At 34.0% G+C, this 17,630-nt stretch overlaps 2 protein-coding genes across 3 annotated transcripts; both read left to right on the forward strand.

The window, feature by feature from the left end:
• The first annotated feature begins 59 nt into the window (after positions 1 to 59).
• Positions 60 to 10,188, forward strand: LOC128246592 (neuroendocrine convertase 2-like). The gene is made up of 13 exons (XM_052964862.1): positions 60 to 461; positions 619 to 717; positions 1,207 to 1,356; positions 1,695 to 1,838; positions 2,115 to 2,206; positions 2,299 to 2,387; positions 2,508 to 2,695; positions 2,865 to 3,056; positions 3,605 to 3,711; positions 4,067 to 4,185; positions 4,630 to 4,738; positions 7,468 to 7,760; positions 8,371 to 10,188. The coding sequence occupies exons 1-13, from the start codon at positions 174 to 176 to the stop codon at positions 8,700 to 8,702; spliced, it is 2,202 nt and encodes a 733-aa protein (XP_052820822.1). The 5' UTR covers positions 60 to 173; the 3' UTR covers positions 8,703 to 10,188.
• A 4,481-nt stretch (positions 10,189 to 14,669) lies between these two features.
• On the forward strand, positions 14,670 to 16,995 carry LOC128246606 (uncharacterized). Of its 2 annotated transcripts, none has more exons than XM_052964899.1 (2): positions 14,670 to 14,773; positions 15,034 to 16,995. In XM_052964899.1, the coding sequence occupies exon 2, from the start codon at positions 15,043 to 15,045 to the stop codon at positions 15,919 to 15,921; it is 879 nt and encodes a 292-aa protein (XP_052820859.1). In that variant the 5' UTR covers positions 14,670 to 14,773; positions 15,034 to 15,042; the 3' UTR covers positions 15,922 to 16,995. The 2 variants fall into 2 exon arrangements, with proteins under 2 accessions (XP_052820859.1, XP_052820868.1); XM_052964908.1 differs by having other exon boundaries at positions 14,759 to 14,853.
• Positions 16,996 to 17,630: the final 635 nt, after the last annotated feature.

Below are 17,630 nucleotides of genomic sequence, written 5' to 3' on the forward strand. Positions count from 1 at the left end.
GTATGTTCGGAACAAACTTGTTAAATATAAGTCTGAATAAAGTACACTGAGTAATTGTGTTTCTTATGTCACCAAACTGTAAAAGGAAGGATAATACATTTAACTTCCTTTCTCGTAAAACGGATAGTTTACAATCAATCGCAAGGAGTTTAGGCTAGTTAAATTATAGTTGAATGAATGTTTTGGAGATATCACATGTCGGTTTCAATAGAGACCACACAGATCTTATATTCGTAGTTATTAAACATTTAGACACGAAGCAAACTAATATGATAGTTATTCGTATTGCTGTGTTTTTTTTATTAAATGTTCAAGGATTATGTTATGGCTATTATAGTACAAATGGTGGGAATGATTCTTTAAGAGATGTTACGAACCGGTTTTTTGTTCATTTGCGTCCAGACGACTTAGGCCTTGTTCAAGATGAGCTTAAAACTCATTCTCTTATATACCATAGCAAGGTAATATTTCATTTCATCTTGTTCAACTATTTAACTATATAATTGAAACATGTACAGGTGTTGATTACACAAGTTATTTGATTGTTTAAGAACATAACAATACGGAATAGCAATGTACATTTGCCGTCTGTAAACCTTTCTTTGTATTGCTTTACAGGTCGTTGATAACTTGCACATTTTCGAAAATGAAAGTAGTACCATATTCAGAGCAACTAACTTGGAACTGGAGATACTCAAATATAACATTAAAGGAAAAGTAAGTATATTATGAATATGATTAATCTCTTAAGTTGAAAAAAAAATAATTCAAATTTCCCTGCTGGAATCCCGGCGATGTTCTGGTTGTAATTATAAATGTATATTATATCTTAAGTTGGAATACCAATAATTATTTTCCATGCTGGGATCCCCGCAATAAGCTAGTTTCTTTTTTCAGTTAACACGCAATAGTATACCCTAGTTATAGCTAACAACAAAAAGAAAAAAAAACACTTTCCTTTGCCAAACTCTGCATGTGCCATGAAGTAGCCATATTTAACGAACAATCATTTGGAAGACTCTTATCAATGTAAAAGAATTGCAAATATTCTATAACATATAACAGTTTATATTTATTAATCCAGCACAACACGAGAAAACGTCATTTCTTTCATCTCGTTTGTTGCTTAACATTCCCTTTTCGTAATATATTCATATATTCATGTAAATTATTTTCTGGGCTAATACATCATGTCTATTTCTACAGATAAAACAAATTGAGCAGTGTCGCAGGTTACTAGTAGGAAATGACAAAAGACATACTATAGCGACTAAACATCTGACGAGGAAAAGTTCGGCGCTTTACTTCAGAATGGTTCAGTACAGCGCGAAGCAGCACTCTGTGGATGAAGCCCATGTATGTACGGTAGCATAGTTCTCAGTCAGTAAAATACTCCTGGTTATATCTTTTAAAACCAGTTCGGGTGATCTATGTATCTCAATCATAGCCTACCGTAGTCGTAGAGGCGCGAGGTTACGTTCATTATACTAAGCACTTCATAGGTAGATTTACATTTAACCTCACACACAGTTGTGGATTTCGTTTACATGATGTTTTGAACATTAAAAAGAATACGGGCACATATTTAAATATAGGAAAAACACGAACATTCTGATTCGTACCAGTTTGTGTTTAAAACATACTAATCTGGATGTTTATTATAGGCATTAACAATGTTTTGTTTTTGATTAAAGAGTTTGCTGGTCTGTCCACCCTATTGGGATCAACAGGAAAGAGTTGATGAAGTTTGGAGATCTTCTGTGACAGGACACAACATATTAATTGCTGTCACAGATATTGGAATGGATGTTCATCATCCGGAGCTCTACCCGAACATAGTATGTGAAAACAGATACATATATTGTTTGCATCTATAAAATATCTGGGACTAATTACTATAGAAACATAGCAAAGACATTATTATGTTGACTTTATGACGCGCATAAACAACTTTTAGTTTTAATTGTCAAGTTTAACTTATTGATTTATCCTTGTTAGAAATGAAAAGCATATTTTGGTAACGATGTCATTGATGTCGTTATGAACGAGATCACTGTAGTCAAAAAAGTATAGACATGCAATTTAACTTTTGGCGTTGTTTTCTCGATGCTCAGGAGATGTCTTTGCGGTGGAACATTGTCAACAATAACACTGATGTCTCTCCAGACCATTTCCCTAACTACTACGAATCTTTCGGAACAACCAAGTAAAGAAAATGTATTTAATGCATATTTGTTGAAATGTTGAAAAGTTTGATATATTCATGATACAAAACATTTTACAACACTCTGTTTTCAGTCATGGGAACGACTGTGGTTCTGTTATTGCTGGTGTGAGAGGAAACAATCTTTGCAGCGCTGGGGTCGCTCCAGAAGCAAAAATTGTCCGTATGTATTGGTTATTTCAAATTAATGTCGTACGCCTCAAACCAAAATATTGCAAGTATGTACTTATTACAATCAATGCGTTTGTTTTTAGTTCAACAGTCCAATCATTTTTTCTTGCAGCTTTGAAACTTGGCAAGGTGGTTAAGTTTATGTGGGATAGACCAGTTGTTTTTGATGATAGTCTGTCAAAAGCCTTGGCGTATAGACACGACCGAATCGACATATATTCCAACAGCTGGGACTTTAGCAGCTCTTTCAAGCCGTTAGATATTGGATCGGCATCGGCGATTAAAGAAGGTATAAAAAGGGTAAGTATATTCAAAACCTCGTAGTCAATTTGATACAGCGTATTTTGTAACTCAAATTTGGTGCAAAATGGCAAAGCTGAACTGGGCTTTTATAAACTTAACAAGCTGGACTATGTTTGTCACTGTAGTGTCCATTGTATCATGAAGACGCTTATTGTTTTCTACATAGGGACGAAATGGACAAGGGAGTATTTATGTGTTCCCTGCTGGTCGACGGGGCAATGGCTTTGCCAATAGCATCTACACAATTGCAGTCAACAACATCGGAGTACGAGGAAAAGTACCCAAAACCGCGTATGCAAATTCTGCTACGCTTGTTTCTTCCTTCGGGCAAGGGCGCACGAGATCGTCTGAAAATATGGTAAATATGAATAACGATCACGTCTACTTTTTCAATCGTGTGAGGTTAAAGTACCCCTTAACCGGTTTAAACCCTTGGTGTATTATTATATACCATGACGGTTACGCCACCATATATAACAATGACGACAGTTTGATAGTTGTTTAATGTGGGTTATCTTGAAACGGTGTGTCTCTTGTTTGGTGTTTGCTTGGCCTTGATCAGTTTGTCTATAAACAGGTCAAATTTGAGTCCACTTGGCTTGCCCCTGTGGTTTCCATTGTTTCATTTTTTAATAGCATTTTTATGATGCCGTCTCTGTTATGACATTTATATATGAAGATAGCACTAATTTGATACCAGTACCAGTATTTAGTGCTTTCTGGAAATATTTTCACACAGACAACCAATCTTTAGATACGTGATATGTCCTGTATTGATGCCTTTATTTTCTAAAAGTCATACGCGGTGTATCCATAAATCGTTATATTCACATAAAATAGAAGATAAGTGCTATTACATTCGTTTGTCACGTTTGTTATTGTGTTTTTAAATCGGTTTGTTATTAGATTACTGCCTTCAATGAAAAAGGACGTAAATGCTGGAATAAGTTTGGTGGATCCTCTGCTACTACAGCAAAAGTAGCAGGCATTTGTGCGCTCATTTTAGATGCCGGGTATGTAGATTAATAGCATTTTTCTCGGTTTCATTCAAACGTACAACGCCTACAAGAGTATACGTTTATTATGATACTTGTTTTATTGCAAAGTGTCAAAAATCCCTCTTTCGTCTCGCATTACCAAAAAAGTTTTTTTTGAAGTACTTGGTACGCAAGAGGTAGGACACAATACATAAAGTGAACAATAATGTCACTATAAACAGTATACTATATTACGTAAATACTATTTGTTACACGGGAATCAGATACAAGCATGTAAGTTTTCGGTACGCAAGGTAAAGGGCTTGCAACTTAAGATACTACACAAGCACATGTTAGTACCAGCCGATTATATTTCGCTATCGAATTTCAGGAAAAAGCATGACAAAGACTTGTCATGGAGAGATGTACAACATATACTTGTAAAATCAGCTACACATGAAGGTTTAACTGAAGCAAAACATTTTAAGAGGAATGGCGCTGGCCTATATTGTAAGTCAATTTCTTGCACCGTCTGTCATTAAATTTACACATACTATTATTATTTAGTCTGATAATTCCGACAGTACACAATATCGGTATGGCAATTTAGCGAAACGCATATTTTTCTAGGCTGTATCCCACACATAATTTACGAATCAGAGCATTATTGAATGTTTCTCGATAAGCATATTTTATTCCTTTATATGAGTGCCTTTAATTTTAGTTAAAGTTAATATTTGTCGACGGTGCGTTCGAAGTAATTTATTGAAAAAAGAAGAAATGTTATTTTTAAAAAACTGTTTTTTACATCGCTCTGAAATAATTTGATGCTATGTTTGTTGTTTTTGTCTTTGCTCTTCGAAAACCTCGCTTAGTACCTTGAATTTGACAAATTAGTTAAGTTGTGCCATTTGATGCACTGCTATATAATGCATTTTGTATAAATTTTTACAGTCCACGACGTTTTTGGGTTTGGATATGTCGATGTTCAGAAAGCTGTGAAGCTAGTATCAGAATGGTCCAAAGCTAAAGAAATGCTTAAACACCGAGTGGTTCTGAAAAGGTAGGACAAACATCCGAACATAAAATGCCTGATTTGCCTTGTATGATATGGATATTAAGTAGTTGTTTGGTAAAAAATGTTTCAATACGTATGGTGACGGATTTCTGCCATTTTGTGTTTGTACTATGTTTTTCTTTTTGCCTGTGACCCGCCTAATAATAATGTCGAAGGGTTACATAACTCGAATCTCTCATTTTATGGGCCATATGTTTGGCACTTGCTGAGCTGACCATTCCACAGCGATAACCGTCTACAGTGAAAAAGTTGCTTTAAGGACGAAAACATAAAATGAAAAAAAACAAACAATTTTTTATCTAGTTTTGAGGTTCAACATAAGCGAGCATAATACATATATCCATTACAGCATATGTTAATTATTAGAACTTGAGAAAATTTTAGGAAATACTATTTGATCAGATTTCCTATTAAAAAGCATTTGGCGATTTTTCCGGAAATGTCTTTATACACAATAAATATGGGTTTGTGTTAAAATTGTCAGTACTACCCAATCAAAACTTTTTGAGGCTATGTGGATATTTCAGCTTTTAAAAAACAATAGTTGCACTTTGTAATCAGGAAATTAATGTAATTACTATTTTCATTAATTTATTGAATATTTGTCTTATTTATAAATATACCTGTAAGGCCACAACAAATTGATCATTTGTTCTACGGATTTTGCCCAAAAAAAGTAGGAGCGAGCGAGCGAAAAAAAAATTAAAATACTTTTTTTTAAATTTAAGGCAATTCAGAGGCGAGCGCAAGGCGAAAAATAAAATAAAAATTAAAAAGTTTATTTCTTACTAAATTTATCATGCAATATGTCAAGAAATGCTTTTTAATTGCAAACATAGGTTCTTAGTTAAACATAGGTTCTTAGTTTAAATATAAATGAAAAGGTTTTGATTGTATCACATGAAAATCTGTCTCAATATATAACAAATGGCAATAAGATCCAGTGCTTTACTATTACTTAAGACACTGCCGATTAAATTGCGGGACAACACAACTGAAGCAGTATTAAACAAATCTGCAAATGTGGCACCGGTCATTATATTAGAGCAGGTGGTGGAATAAAGATGTTTCCCTTTCAAGACCTCGCCTTTACCACGAACCAATGGTTTATAGGTCCGTGCTTTGAAAAAGAAAATCATGACACCCTCCATAGCTTCAATGCCCGTAAGAAACAGGCCACTTTAATAACAGGCCACTTTACTACAAATCGATCAAAGAAAACAAGTGGATAAGAACAAAGAATTGAGAAAATTAAAACAGTCATTTTACTTATAAAAGGTTTTATTTTCTGATTTTACTGATGTTATTTTTATACTGTACATGTATGTGTAATGCACTAGTCAATTGTAACCACGACCCCCCAAGGTCCGGGGAATAGCGGGGACTTTGACTTTCGGTCCAGCCAACCCCGGGGGGGGGGGGAGGGGGGCGGATGGTTACAATTTAATGGTGCATAAATACAGACTGTTTCTGAAACATTTACAAGTCCTTCTATTTTTATCAATTACGAGTATAAAACTGAGAAATGCATTTTAGAATTTAAAAAATAACTCACGAAAACATGTTCATTTGTTGTAAGTCGAGTGTCCGTGTATTTTAATATAAGTTTTGCACTCAAAATCTGATTTAGTTATTATTTAACACTAAATTTTGAGTACAAAACAATGAATTACTTAAAACACACATAAATAATTATTGCCTTCGACGCTGTGAAACTGTTTACTGAAGACTATAATCCATTGACTATGACACTGATTTTCAATTAAAAATGTGTATTTTACATTAACGAAAACTGAAAGTATCCTGCAAATTAATACCGGAAATAGATAACAACGGTGCGTCCTGCAAAATATTCCCGACAAAAAAGACTGTCAACAAATATCGGCTGTTTTGCGGTTACCCGGACCTGATTTTGTCCTGACACGAGGAAAGTTTGCTCGCGGATAATGTAAAACATGGAAATACCTTCAAAAAAGGCGAAGTCGACGTTGCAGGTTCAAATTTTAAGTAAAAAAACTTCAGAAAATAGAGGAAATTCAGAAGTAAAAAAAATTAAATAATATGCGCGGCCAAATAGTAAGTGCGGGCGCAAAAAAAAGTTTTTTTTAATTTTTTTTCGTTTTTCGAATTTTAGGTGCGGCAAATCCGACGAACAAATTATCAATTTGTTGTGGCCTAAAGGAACTTACAAGATATTGTTGATTAAGTAGTCTTGGCCATTTCGACACAAAACATATTAATTTTGTCGACAGACTCTTCCAAAAAAACTGCAAATGTAATTTGGTCCAAAATCTGATAAAATATTCTTTCGTAAAATTTGATCAACTTCTTATTACACCAAAATATGTTGCAAAGGATGTATGTTTTACTTCCTAAAAATATTGTTCCTCAAAACTGAATAATATATGAAATTTTGAGACGTTTTAATATTTGGTCTTCCCCACCCACTTCTGCATAAAGAAATCGTAATGTATATGCAAACCGTCTTTGACGTTGTGTGTATAACGTTGAGAGACTGTAGGGTCTTGTATCTTGTGACTTTAAGCAATCTCGCCATAGATGTTTGACTATTGTCGTGTCTCTTTAGATTTCGATTATAATTTATGTTTATCAAACACGTATATTGGTGCGTGTTTAATATTAATATTACATAATGGCAACATATAATTTGCATCCAACCGCTGATATGCTGGTTATTTTCAATGAACTTGCAGAATTAGCGTTGATAGGCAAAAGGAAGTGTTTGTTGGATATTCTACGAAGAACAACAGCGTAAAAATAACGCAGGTCGAATATGTCACCGTTGACATACCAACATATACCTTGGAAGAGAAGACGTTTGTAAGGTTAACTTCATCAAGCGGCACAAGCATTAATCTAGCTTACGAGACAGAACCGATCAGTGCAGAAACTGAACGTGAACACATAAAGTTTGCAACGCCGATGTTTTGGAATGAAAACGATGCTGGAAAATGGACTTTAGAACTTACAGGAAAAACTGACAAAGGTATATGCATTTATTCTACGGTATACTATAGTTGCAAAAACGAAGTTCATGTATGGATTAGTTTAACGTATTGTACGGTCACATATCGGTTACATATCAACCAAGCCCCTTACTACTTTCTCCACGATTTCAAACATCGTTTTTGTTGGGATCTGCGGCATTTTGTGTTGTCTGGGTACATATTTGACTGGGCCCGCGTGGTGCGCTTTCATGTAGTTGTGACTACATAATGGATTGTCGAATAAGCTTGGTACCGCATGCTTATCTTATGGACGTTGCACGGCGTCCCTGGGCCGCCTATGCCGTTGTTTTGACATTTACACATTGTACAGGGCTTGTGGATCTCCCACGGACATCGTTAGATTCTCATATGCTATTTTTGGAAATCGTACGCGTGCCAAGCAGATCGCTAAAGGGCCACATTACCCTCGCGACCGCCGTGTTACTTCGTCAACTTATTGCAAAGTTCGGGCAGGTACAGGCGCCTAATCCGAAATCAGTGTGTCACCGGGATTTTATTATGACAATGCAGTTTATGTCTTTAGCTCTACCAGTTTTGATCTTTTCATTAAAAATAAGATTTATATCACTTCTATATTTAACATTTCAGGCGGAAACGAATACAAGCAGTTGCATCTAACAGTTTTCGGTACTGGTGAAAAAACTCATGACCATACAGAAATGCACGAAACAAAACGCGATGAATTGGACAACGTTTCGACAAACAAGGCCGTTTCCGATACAGATGAAACCCCGTCTAAGACAGAGTTGATCATTGCTTTTCTAACTCGGGTTGCTTATACATCGGCGCCTCTTATTATTATTATCTTTGTTTGTGTTAAATTGAATGTTCAAGAATACCTTTGCAAGTTTTTATCCATAGTAATAGCAGGTGTAATTGCAGCTATATTGATGTACATTTTTGGTATACTGGTTTCGTAGAAGGTTTTATCAATTGTTCTTATCATGTTCAGATATATTGTTTCACAAAATTGCTCACATTAATCGAATGAATGTTATGCTCGGAAAATTATTTTTTGGACAAAGCAACCTTTCCTCTTTTTTGCATTATTGTTAGTAGAATTTGTTTATTGTTTCTTACATTTATTAATTAACAGTGTTAGATGATTGTGTTTTGTTTTGAAATTTAACGATATCAGTATGTAAGTATTTTGACCTTCCTTAGCCACATTATTCATTCAGTTCGATTGTTATTCTTTATTTATTATAGACGAGTTCTTCCCCTTTGTACAACTTTTGATTTACTTTGTTATTGCATGAAAAGGCACTTTATAGGTATTACCTTTGTCGTCGGTTGCGGTGTCGACCGCAGCGTCAACTTAAGCTTTTGCAGTCAATACTTGAATTCATTAACCAATCATGATGCAACATGGTGACCGTTCTTATTTGCATACTATTACAGTATCAAACTTGGTGGCACTGGTCATTAGGCATAATGTTTCGGCAAAGTTCGACCCTGCGAATAAACCGTAGAAGTTACACGTTATGCCTCTGACCATGATGAAGGCGTATATCAAATTACGCGGAAATCTTGTCATTTCAATTTTCTTGATAATAGTTCTTTTATTTCAGTTGGAACTAAAAGGCCAATAAAATCAAAGGTATATTTAGATATGTTGGCATAGTTACCCAAATGAAAACAAGTAAGGACTTACTTAAGATTGTGTTGTTATTCTATTTTTGTTCGCGTTGCTGTAAACAAGTCCTTACACTCCTTTCCGCTTTTTCTCATAGTTTATGATTCAATGCTATTTTGAACTTGCCCATTGTATCTTAGTCTTAAGTTCAAGTATCTTAAATCTGTATTAACGGTACAAATGACAACAATCTTAGTTTTTTTGTAACATGTGGAAGTATTTTAAATTCAGCACTTCATTGTTTAGTTATCTAGTTCCTTGTCATGGGACGCAGATTTATTGAATTAAACTATTTTTCCCATGACATTTTATAAATGTATTTATCAGTTTCATTAAGAATTTATTCCACGTATAGACATTTTACAGTAAACCAGATTCTAATTAAGAACTTAAGTTTAAGTTCTTGAAGTTTTTGTAGTTTGTTTTTTAACAATTTTATTTCTTATATAAGCGCAAACTTTTCTGATCTTAGGTCGTTGGTTTGAAGCAGTGCTAGAACATTTAAAGAAAAAAAAACACTTGGAAAATATTAAATTGTTATGTGATTATTTTATTTCAACCTGTTTGATTTAAATAGTTTTAAAACACTGTGTTTAATAATTGATGTGTATTTAGCTCTGTGGACATTATGTACAAGGATCCGTGAAGATATAGTGTGAGCTTTTGGACTTTTGACATTATGTTTTATATGTTTTTAAATATCAGCATTATTTTTACTGAATTTATTTTTAATTTCTTTTATAAAACGATTTTAAATAAAATGTGTTTTTGTTTAAGTTTTTGCTGGTTTTCCTTTCCCTGTTCTGTTTGGTGTTCGTAACAATTTCCTCAACTTTGTGATCATTTGTTATATTTGCATATGTTCATTTCACACAAATATATACGAACATGACGGAAATGGGAATTCCCTGAATACCATATAACCTCCTATAGAAAACAACACAATCAATACTTTTCAATGGTATTATTTTGGAAGTCACAGTGAGTGAAGCACTTGGGAAACCGATGAACACATACAGCATGAACTTGCAACATGACCAAAGTATGTCTTATTAACAACATGTTTGACAAAAATGGAGCTTACAGACGTGGTCGACTGGCCGAGGAAAAACTGGGATAAAACCCTCCTTCTGGGGAAAACTCAGAAACCTCTGCCCGTTTGTCATCCAGATTTACAGGATTTGTCTCGCACCACTAGATGTCGGGCCTCATCACCCATAAGCTCCTTAACAAAGATGTATAGAAAACATATGATTTTATGATTCATATATACGTACTTTATCAAGTTATACAAATGTACATTACATTATTATGTTCTTTGAAGAAAAATGAAAAACATATTTCGTGTGACTTAGAACAATTTACTATAACGCTCTTCAAAATCGTTGTAAAACAATTCAAGTTAGAAGACATGAAGTAAAATTTTAATCATTAAGAATGGCCAAATTGATCAAACATACATTAACTTCATACTCACTCTAAAGAATGTTTTCCGGGTAAAGTTTCTCTACGATTGTACTCGTATATACAAAACCGTAAGAAAGTTTGTTTATTTACAACCTGATCAATGACCAACATTACCTCGACATGGACATAAGTGGTAATTTTGAGTGCGTTTTAATGTAGGACGTTATGTCGTAGATAAAATACTTCCGGAGACAATTCTTTGAGGAATGAAAGAACGAGCAAGTATCGAAACTGATGTACATTTGTTTATCTATGTATATGTTATCAGTTGACAAAACATGACAAATAGATATCTGCTCGGTATACCCCGCCAGCCATTAAGTATTTTAAACATGTTTATACTTAATTGCCATTCATGAGATAAAGTGTAATAAATTGCTATCTACACATGGCAGTCAATGGCTTGGCTAATCATATGGCAGGCTCAAATGACACTATGATGCTATCAACGAGTCATGGGAATTAAGAGACAACTTTGTGAGTTAGACTGTGACCTGTTAGGATAATTAGAAGTTACAGTATTTCGTGTGTACACAGTGATTCGGTATTTCCCGAATTAACGTTTTCATATTTTCCGCCTTTTTCAAGTTTGCATAGTGCATAGAAATTTAATATTTCACGTGCTATATGATTCAAATTATTGGCGTCGGCGTTGAGTACTGTGTGAATCAATAGTTGGTGTCACTCGTAAATATATAGTCGAATCCCGTTAATGTTAGATAATTAAAACAAAACGATTTAACGATACCAGGTTTTCCTTTTAAAAACAGTGATACAATAGGGTTATTCGTACTGCGTTTTGATCCGGGAGGTTGTATTCGACTCAAGTGGATTTCTGCAGATTTGGATTTCACGAGGCGCAAGCCAAGTGAAAGAAAAATCTGCCAAAATCCACGAGAGTCGAATACGACATTCCGGATCAAAACGCAGTACTAATAATCCTTTTATTATATACATTACTGGTTAGATAACTTAAAAGCGACATGTTTTCAAAATATATGTCATTTAAACGACGCACTTTTTGTTTTATGACGTCATTTTAACATCGTGCAACGATACTTGTTATGACGTGACGTCACAAGAGTGGAAGGAGTGGAATACGGACTACCGTATTTTGCGATGTTTATTGCGTGTGGATTTATGCATGCCCTTTTAGCTAACATGAGCGTTAGCATTTTTTTAAATTGATATTATGATAATTATTACGTGACTTCCGGAATCGAAGGTTAGTAGTTTGTGTAGTTTATGACCGCGGTAGGTAAACAGTTCGAAATGTTCTTGTGGGTAAAATGTTTTATTTTTGTTTAGCACGTATTTTTTAAAGACACCTTTTTTAAAGAAAATTGGGTTATATAACATTTTTATGTCTTTCATTTATTCCAGTTTATCAAAATGAATGTTTTTTCGAATTAGAAAAAAAACTATGCATGTTTCAATACTTGATTGCAAATCAAACAAAGTTACGCGGGTTGTAGTAATTTAATGTTTTGTTAAGGAACAGTTGAGTTTTTTTATTTAGAAGTTAACGTCACTTCTTTTTTTTTCTTTTTTTTTCAGTTGTGACCCGTGTTGACCCATGTGAGAACCCTTTGAAGTCACGTGATTCCTCACCCTGAAACTGTTTTTGAAGAAAATCCGTATTTTGAATATACGGAAATTTGGTTCTATATCGTAAATTTCAGAATTATTCTCGTAAACGGTTCTTGATTTATCGTAAGATCAGAAACAGTGGTGTACTGTATACGTTAACCGGAAGTGGTCCACTCGTGATATTGCGACATGCATATTCATTACATGCAAGGTTTAAATAAGAATGTATTTGAGATATGCTTATATTCATTTGCATACAGCGACGGTGTTATCCATTTTGATAGCATTGTTCCTTTTTAATTGAGAGAAACTAAATTTCAGCATGAGCTACGAGCATTTCTTTGGGACAGTTGGTCGCAAGAGAAATCAATAAGTAGTACGTGTTTGAGAGGAACTAAATTTTAGCATGAGCTACAAACATTTATTTGGGACAGTTGGTCGCAAGAGAATTCATTAAATAGTACGTGTTTGAGAGGAACTAAATTTTAGCATGAGCTACGAACATTTTCTATGGGACAGTTGGTCGCAAGAGAATTCATTAAATAGTACGTGTTTGAGAGGAACTAAATTTTAGCATGAGCTACGAACATTTTCTATGGGACAGTTGGTCGCAAGAGAATTCATTAAATAGTACGTGTTTGAGAGGAACTAAATTTTAGCATGAGCTACGAACATTTTCTATGGGACAGTTGGTCGCAAGAGAATTCATTAAATAGTACGTGTTTGAGAGGAACTAAATTTCAGCATGAGCTACGAACATTTTCTATGGGCCAGTTGGTCGCAAGAGAATTCATTAAATAGTACGTGTTTGAGAGGAACTAAATTTTAGCATGAGCTACGAACATTTTCTATGGGACAGTTGGTCGCAAGAGAATTCATTAAATAGTACGTGTTTGAGAGGAACTGAGTTTTAACATGAGCTACGAACATTTTCTATGGGACAGTTGGTCGCAAGAGAAATCATTAAATAGTACGTGTTTGGTAATTCAAACTTCACTGACATTGCATGTGTTTCGTTGGTACAAAGTAGGAAGCTGTGGGGTATTTTTTATCTCCATTTGCCCCAATCGTCAATTTGACGTACTCGCTTTTTGTTAATGAAAGGCCTGTGTACATAAGGCCGGGCCAGCGACTCCTAGCGATTGTTTTATGTTTCAACTCCAACTTACACGATCAATCAAATATTTCCAAAACCGGCGTTTAGCTAGCTAATTAACTAACTAAGTAACTAAGTAACTAAGTAACTAAGAAACTAACTAACTAACTAACTAACTAACTAACTAACTAACTAACTAACTAACTAACTAACTAACTAACTAACTAACTAACTAACTAACTAACTAACTAACTAACTAACTAATTAACTAACTAATTAACTAACTCATTAACTAACTAACTAACTAACTAACTAACTAACTAACTAACTAACTAACTAACTAACTATCTAACTAACTAACTAACTAACTTACTAACTAACTAACTAACTAACTAACTAACTAACTAACTAACTAACTAACTAACTAACTAACTAACTAACTAACTAACTAACTAACTAACTAACTAACTAACTAACTAACTAACTAACTAACTAACTAACTAACTAACTAACTAACAAACTAACTAACTAACTAACTAACTAACTAACTAACTAACTAACTAACTAACTAACTAACTAACTAACTAACTAACTAACTAACTAGCTAGCTAGCTAGCTAGCTAGCTAGCTAACTAACTTACTAACTAACTAACTAACTAACTAACTAACTAACTCACTAACTCACTAACTCACTAACTAACTAACTAACTAACTAACTAACTAACTAACTCACTAACTAACTAACTAACTAACTAACTAAGTAACTAACTCACTAACTAACTCACTAACTAACTTACTAACTAACTAACTAACTAACTAACTAACTAACTAACTAACTAGCTAACTAACTAACTAACTAACTAACTAACTAACTAAATAATTTTATAACTTGTGTTCTTTGGATGCACAGCTTCTTTATTCCACTAGTATAATTCCATGAAATAAATTGCGATGTCGGTTGGGAAAATCATAACACGGTCAAATGGTTACTTCTTTTTAAATCTTTAATTAAGTTCCTTTTTCTAATTGTAAGGTACAGAACGTTAAGTAATTAATCGATTAAGTTATATTACTTACCGAAAGGTTTTCCGATAAAATAGTTGTGTAGATGACTACGGCCATTTCAGTCTAGCATATGAGCTTTCAACCCGGAAGTAAATTGTGTTATTTCATTTGGAATACCGTAGTTTACATATGAAAAGGTAAACTTCTTTCTGTTAAAATTAATTCATTAGATTATTTCAAATCTTTTTAAGAATATTTATTGTGACAAATCAATGAGGTATGTACTTCTATCAACTTAGTTCTATGCTGTTATGTATATATGTGACCTTTATTTCTTGGAGTTATACAATGATCTGTTTACATGTTTTCTTAAGTTTAATAAAAATGTTCACCGACCTAGTTTGGTAAAAAACACCGAGAAGACTATTTATTTATCAAGGTTCTTTTTCGCTTGCAGTCATTTCGAATGATGGAAGACAAATACTATAAAACAGGAAAAGTGTACGTTGCAGTGTTTGTGAACAAAAGGAAACTACGCGAAAATGAGAGTATAAAAGTGCCAATCGAACACAGTGACATGGAAGATGTTGATCTCAACATTATCAGAAATCTTTGCAAAACGAAATTTGGTGTTGATATTGAAGATGAAATATTTAGGGACAATGATAAGGATAAAATTGTAAAAATCCTGACGGAATTCTCCGAGACAAAGGCACAGGACTTTAATTGTTTCCTTTTCTTTTTCCTTGGTGTCATAGATGTCTCCCAGGAATCCACTTCCTCCCTACCCTTTAAATTTGATGACGGTTCATTGCCAATAGATGAAATCTACAACTCTGTCAAAAAGTCTTCACATATGGCTGGGAAACCCAAGGTGTTTGTTTTCCAAGCTGGGGACACCCGTCTTCTACCCAAAACATTCACAACTAAGGCATTACCAGATGGTGGAAGAGAAGCCGAGCCAAAGACAAAAAAGATACCAACTGACGCCGACATGTTGATCATTACAAGCACTATTCCACAACTTCTGGCAAACACACAGCATGAGAAATTTCTGACATACACCGGATTTGCCCAAGAAAACACAACTAGCGTGCAACCAAGTGATGCAGTGAGGGGTTCATTTTTAATCCAGGCTTTTGTGGATTCCGTTCTGGATGAAAGCAATAGAGATGTTGATATTCTTACCCTGACCGCAAAGATAAATGGTAAAATAGAAGATTTGATTGAAGATGTCAAGAAAGACGAAAGATTTGCTGAAAAAATATATCAACAAACTTTAGAAAAACTTGAGCTGCCGCTCACGACGTCAACGTTAACAAAGCTCGTTGTGTTTAAAAAGTAGAGACCTTATTTCAGAAGATATTTTGGTTTTAAGACTTGCATTTTGCGTTTGCATAAATCAAACATGTTATTAAATTTAAATAGAACTATATACGAAGCTATACACTGTAAAAAACAAGTATGGAACCTCGAGTTCTTTAGCCTCGACATGGAATTGGAAAAACATCAAGGTGAAGGGCATCAACACAGGGACTATATTTTGCAGTGCACTTTTAAATATGTAAATAAATAGTTCAATCAACGGAGGATTCTCCTCGTGGCGGATTGGTTCATCTAGATATGGACGCCTGGAAATGTTATATTACACATGCTATCGACTGTTTCATTGAACGATATTTCGTATAATCATTTTTATGGTATTAATGATTGCCCTATTTTTATTCAAAGCTTGTGATTCTTTATCTCTTTATCCATACGATACCTTGGATAATACATACATGAAATTTTATTTCAACATAAAATAATTTATGACATTGTTCAAGTATAAGTTTCGCGGGTTTAACCATTTCAGCAGTTATCTATTGAATAAATTATTGCCTCAGCTAAGCGCCCTTTAGCGTAATCTCAAGTATTACTTAACAACTAATCGCTATGTCTGGTAAGCCACTTCTGATAAGAAATTAGCGTTTCCGCCAGACTCGTCATTTCTTTTTAAATTTTCTTAAAACTCACCGCCTCCATCTCCACCACCTCCTTCTACGTATTGTCTGCCAGTTTAACAGGTCAACGATTGAACTGATGTTACTATATTCGTTTCATTCAAGGAATGAACTGATGCTTGTACTTCGTTCGGTTTTATTAGGCTCTATTTTGAAGGTACAACACATTGTTTTAAACCATTATTTTTTTTCATCGTATTTTCTTACCATATGTTTTGTTACAATGTCCTGAATCCTAATCTTCATAAATATTTTTTAGGTTCTCCCCCTTTTTTACATTATAACCTACTTTTGAACTGGCGGATTGATCCACCCAAACATGTATTTCGGGAGATGTTATATTACACATGTTATCGACTCTTCATTTTATATTTAGTATAAACAAGTTTATGACATTAATAAATGTCAAATGTTCATTCAAAGCTTGTGTTACGTTTTCCCTTCATACACACGACTCTGGCCTGTGAATTATTACCTTGACCTTGGATATATACCCTGAAGATTAACAACTATGACACCGTAATATAATTACTAACTGACGTATCGAGAAATGATATTGTAACAATGTTGAGTAATGTTATGGGGTATCATAGATAAAACACTGTAAAATGATAATGCGAACGACGAAACACACGCGATTTCGAGTGTTGATTACAGTCTCACCTGATGAGTCACACATTTGGCGTGTGATAGAAAAATAAGCATAGAATTGTAATTCGCGAGCTGTATTTTAGAAAATATAGTTACCCCTGTATATTATCCATAGTGACAACACAGGGAAGTATTCAATAAAAAATTAAAAGGTTACGAAAAATAATTTAAGGTGATGAAAGCATGAATATGTAACAGTCTTATATACCATCCACATTTCTTATCCGATGTAGCATTCTTAACATTCAATATATTGTATTATTTATAATTTTTAAGCTCATATAGTATACTAAAGGCAATTTAATTGTGACGTCTGATATTAAATCCACACGCGTATTTGGCATTCAAGTAACATATGTATAAAGTTTAACAAGTAAAGCGGATATGTAACATTTATTGT

Source organism: Mya arenaria, chromosome 2, assembly GCF_026914265.1.
Source record: "Mya arenaria isolate MELC-2E11 chromosome 2, ASM2691426v1".
NCBI classification, from domain to species: Eukaryota; Metazoa; Mollusca; class Bivalvia; order Myida; family Myidae; genus Mya; species Mya arenaria.

Excerpts from the sequence above, each read along its gene's own strand:
- LOC128246592 (XM_052964862.1), top strand. The coding sequence starts at position 174 with ATGAATGTTTTGGAGATATCACATGTCGGTTTCAATAGAGACCACACA. Across the intron at positions 1,357-1,694 it reads ACTCTGTGGATGAAGCCCAT|AGTTTGCTGGTCTGTCCACC; the intron begins GTATGTACGGTA and ends TTTTGATTAAAG. Across the intron at positions 3,712-4,066 it reads GCGCTCATTTTAGATGCCGG|GAAAAAGCATGACAAAGACT; the intron begins GTATGTAGATTA and ends ATCGAATTTCAG.
- LOC128246606 (XM_052964899.1), top strand. The coding sequence starts at position 15,043 with ATGATGGAAGACAAATACTATAAAACAGGAAAAGTGTACGTTGCAGTG.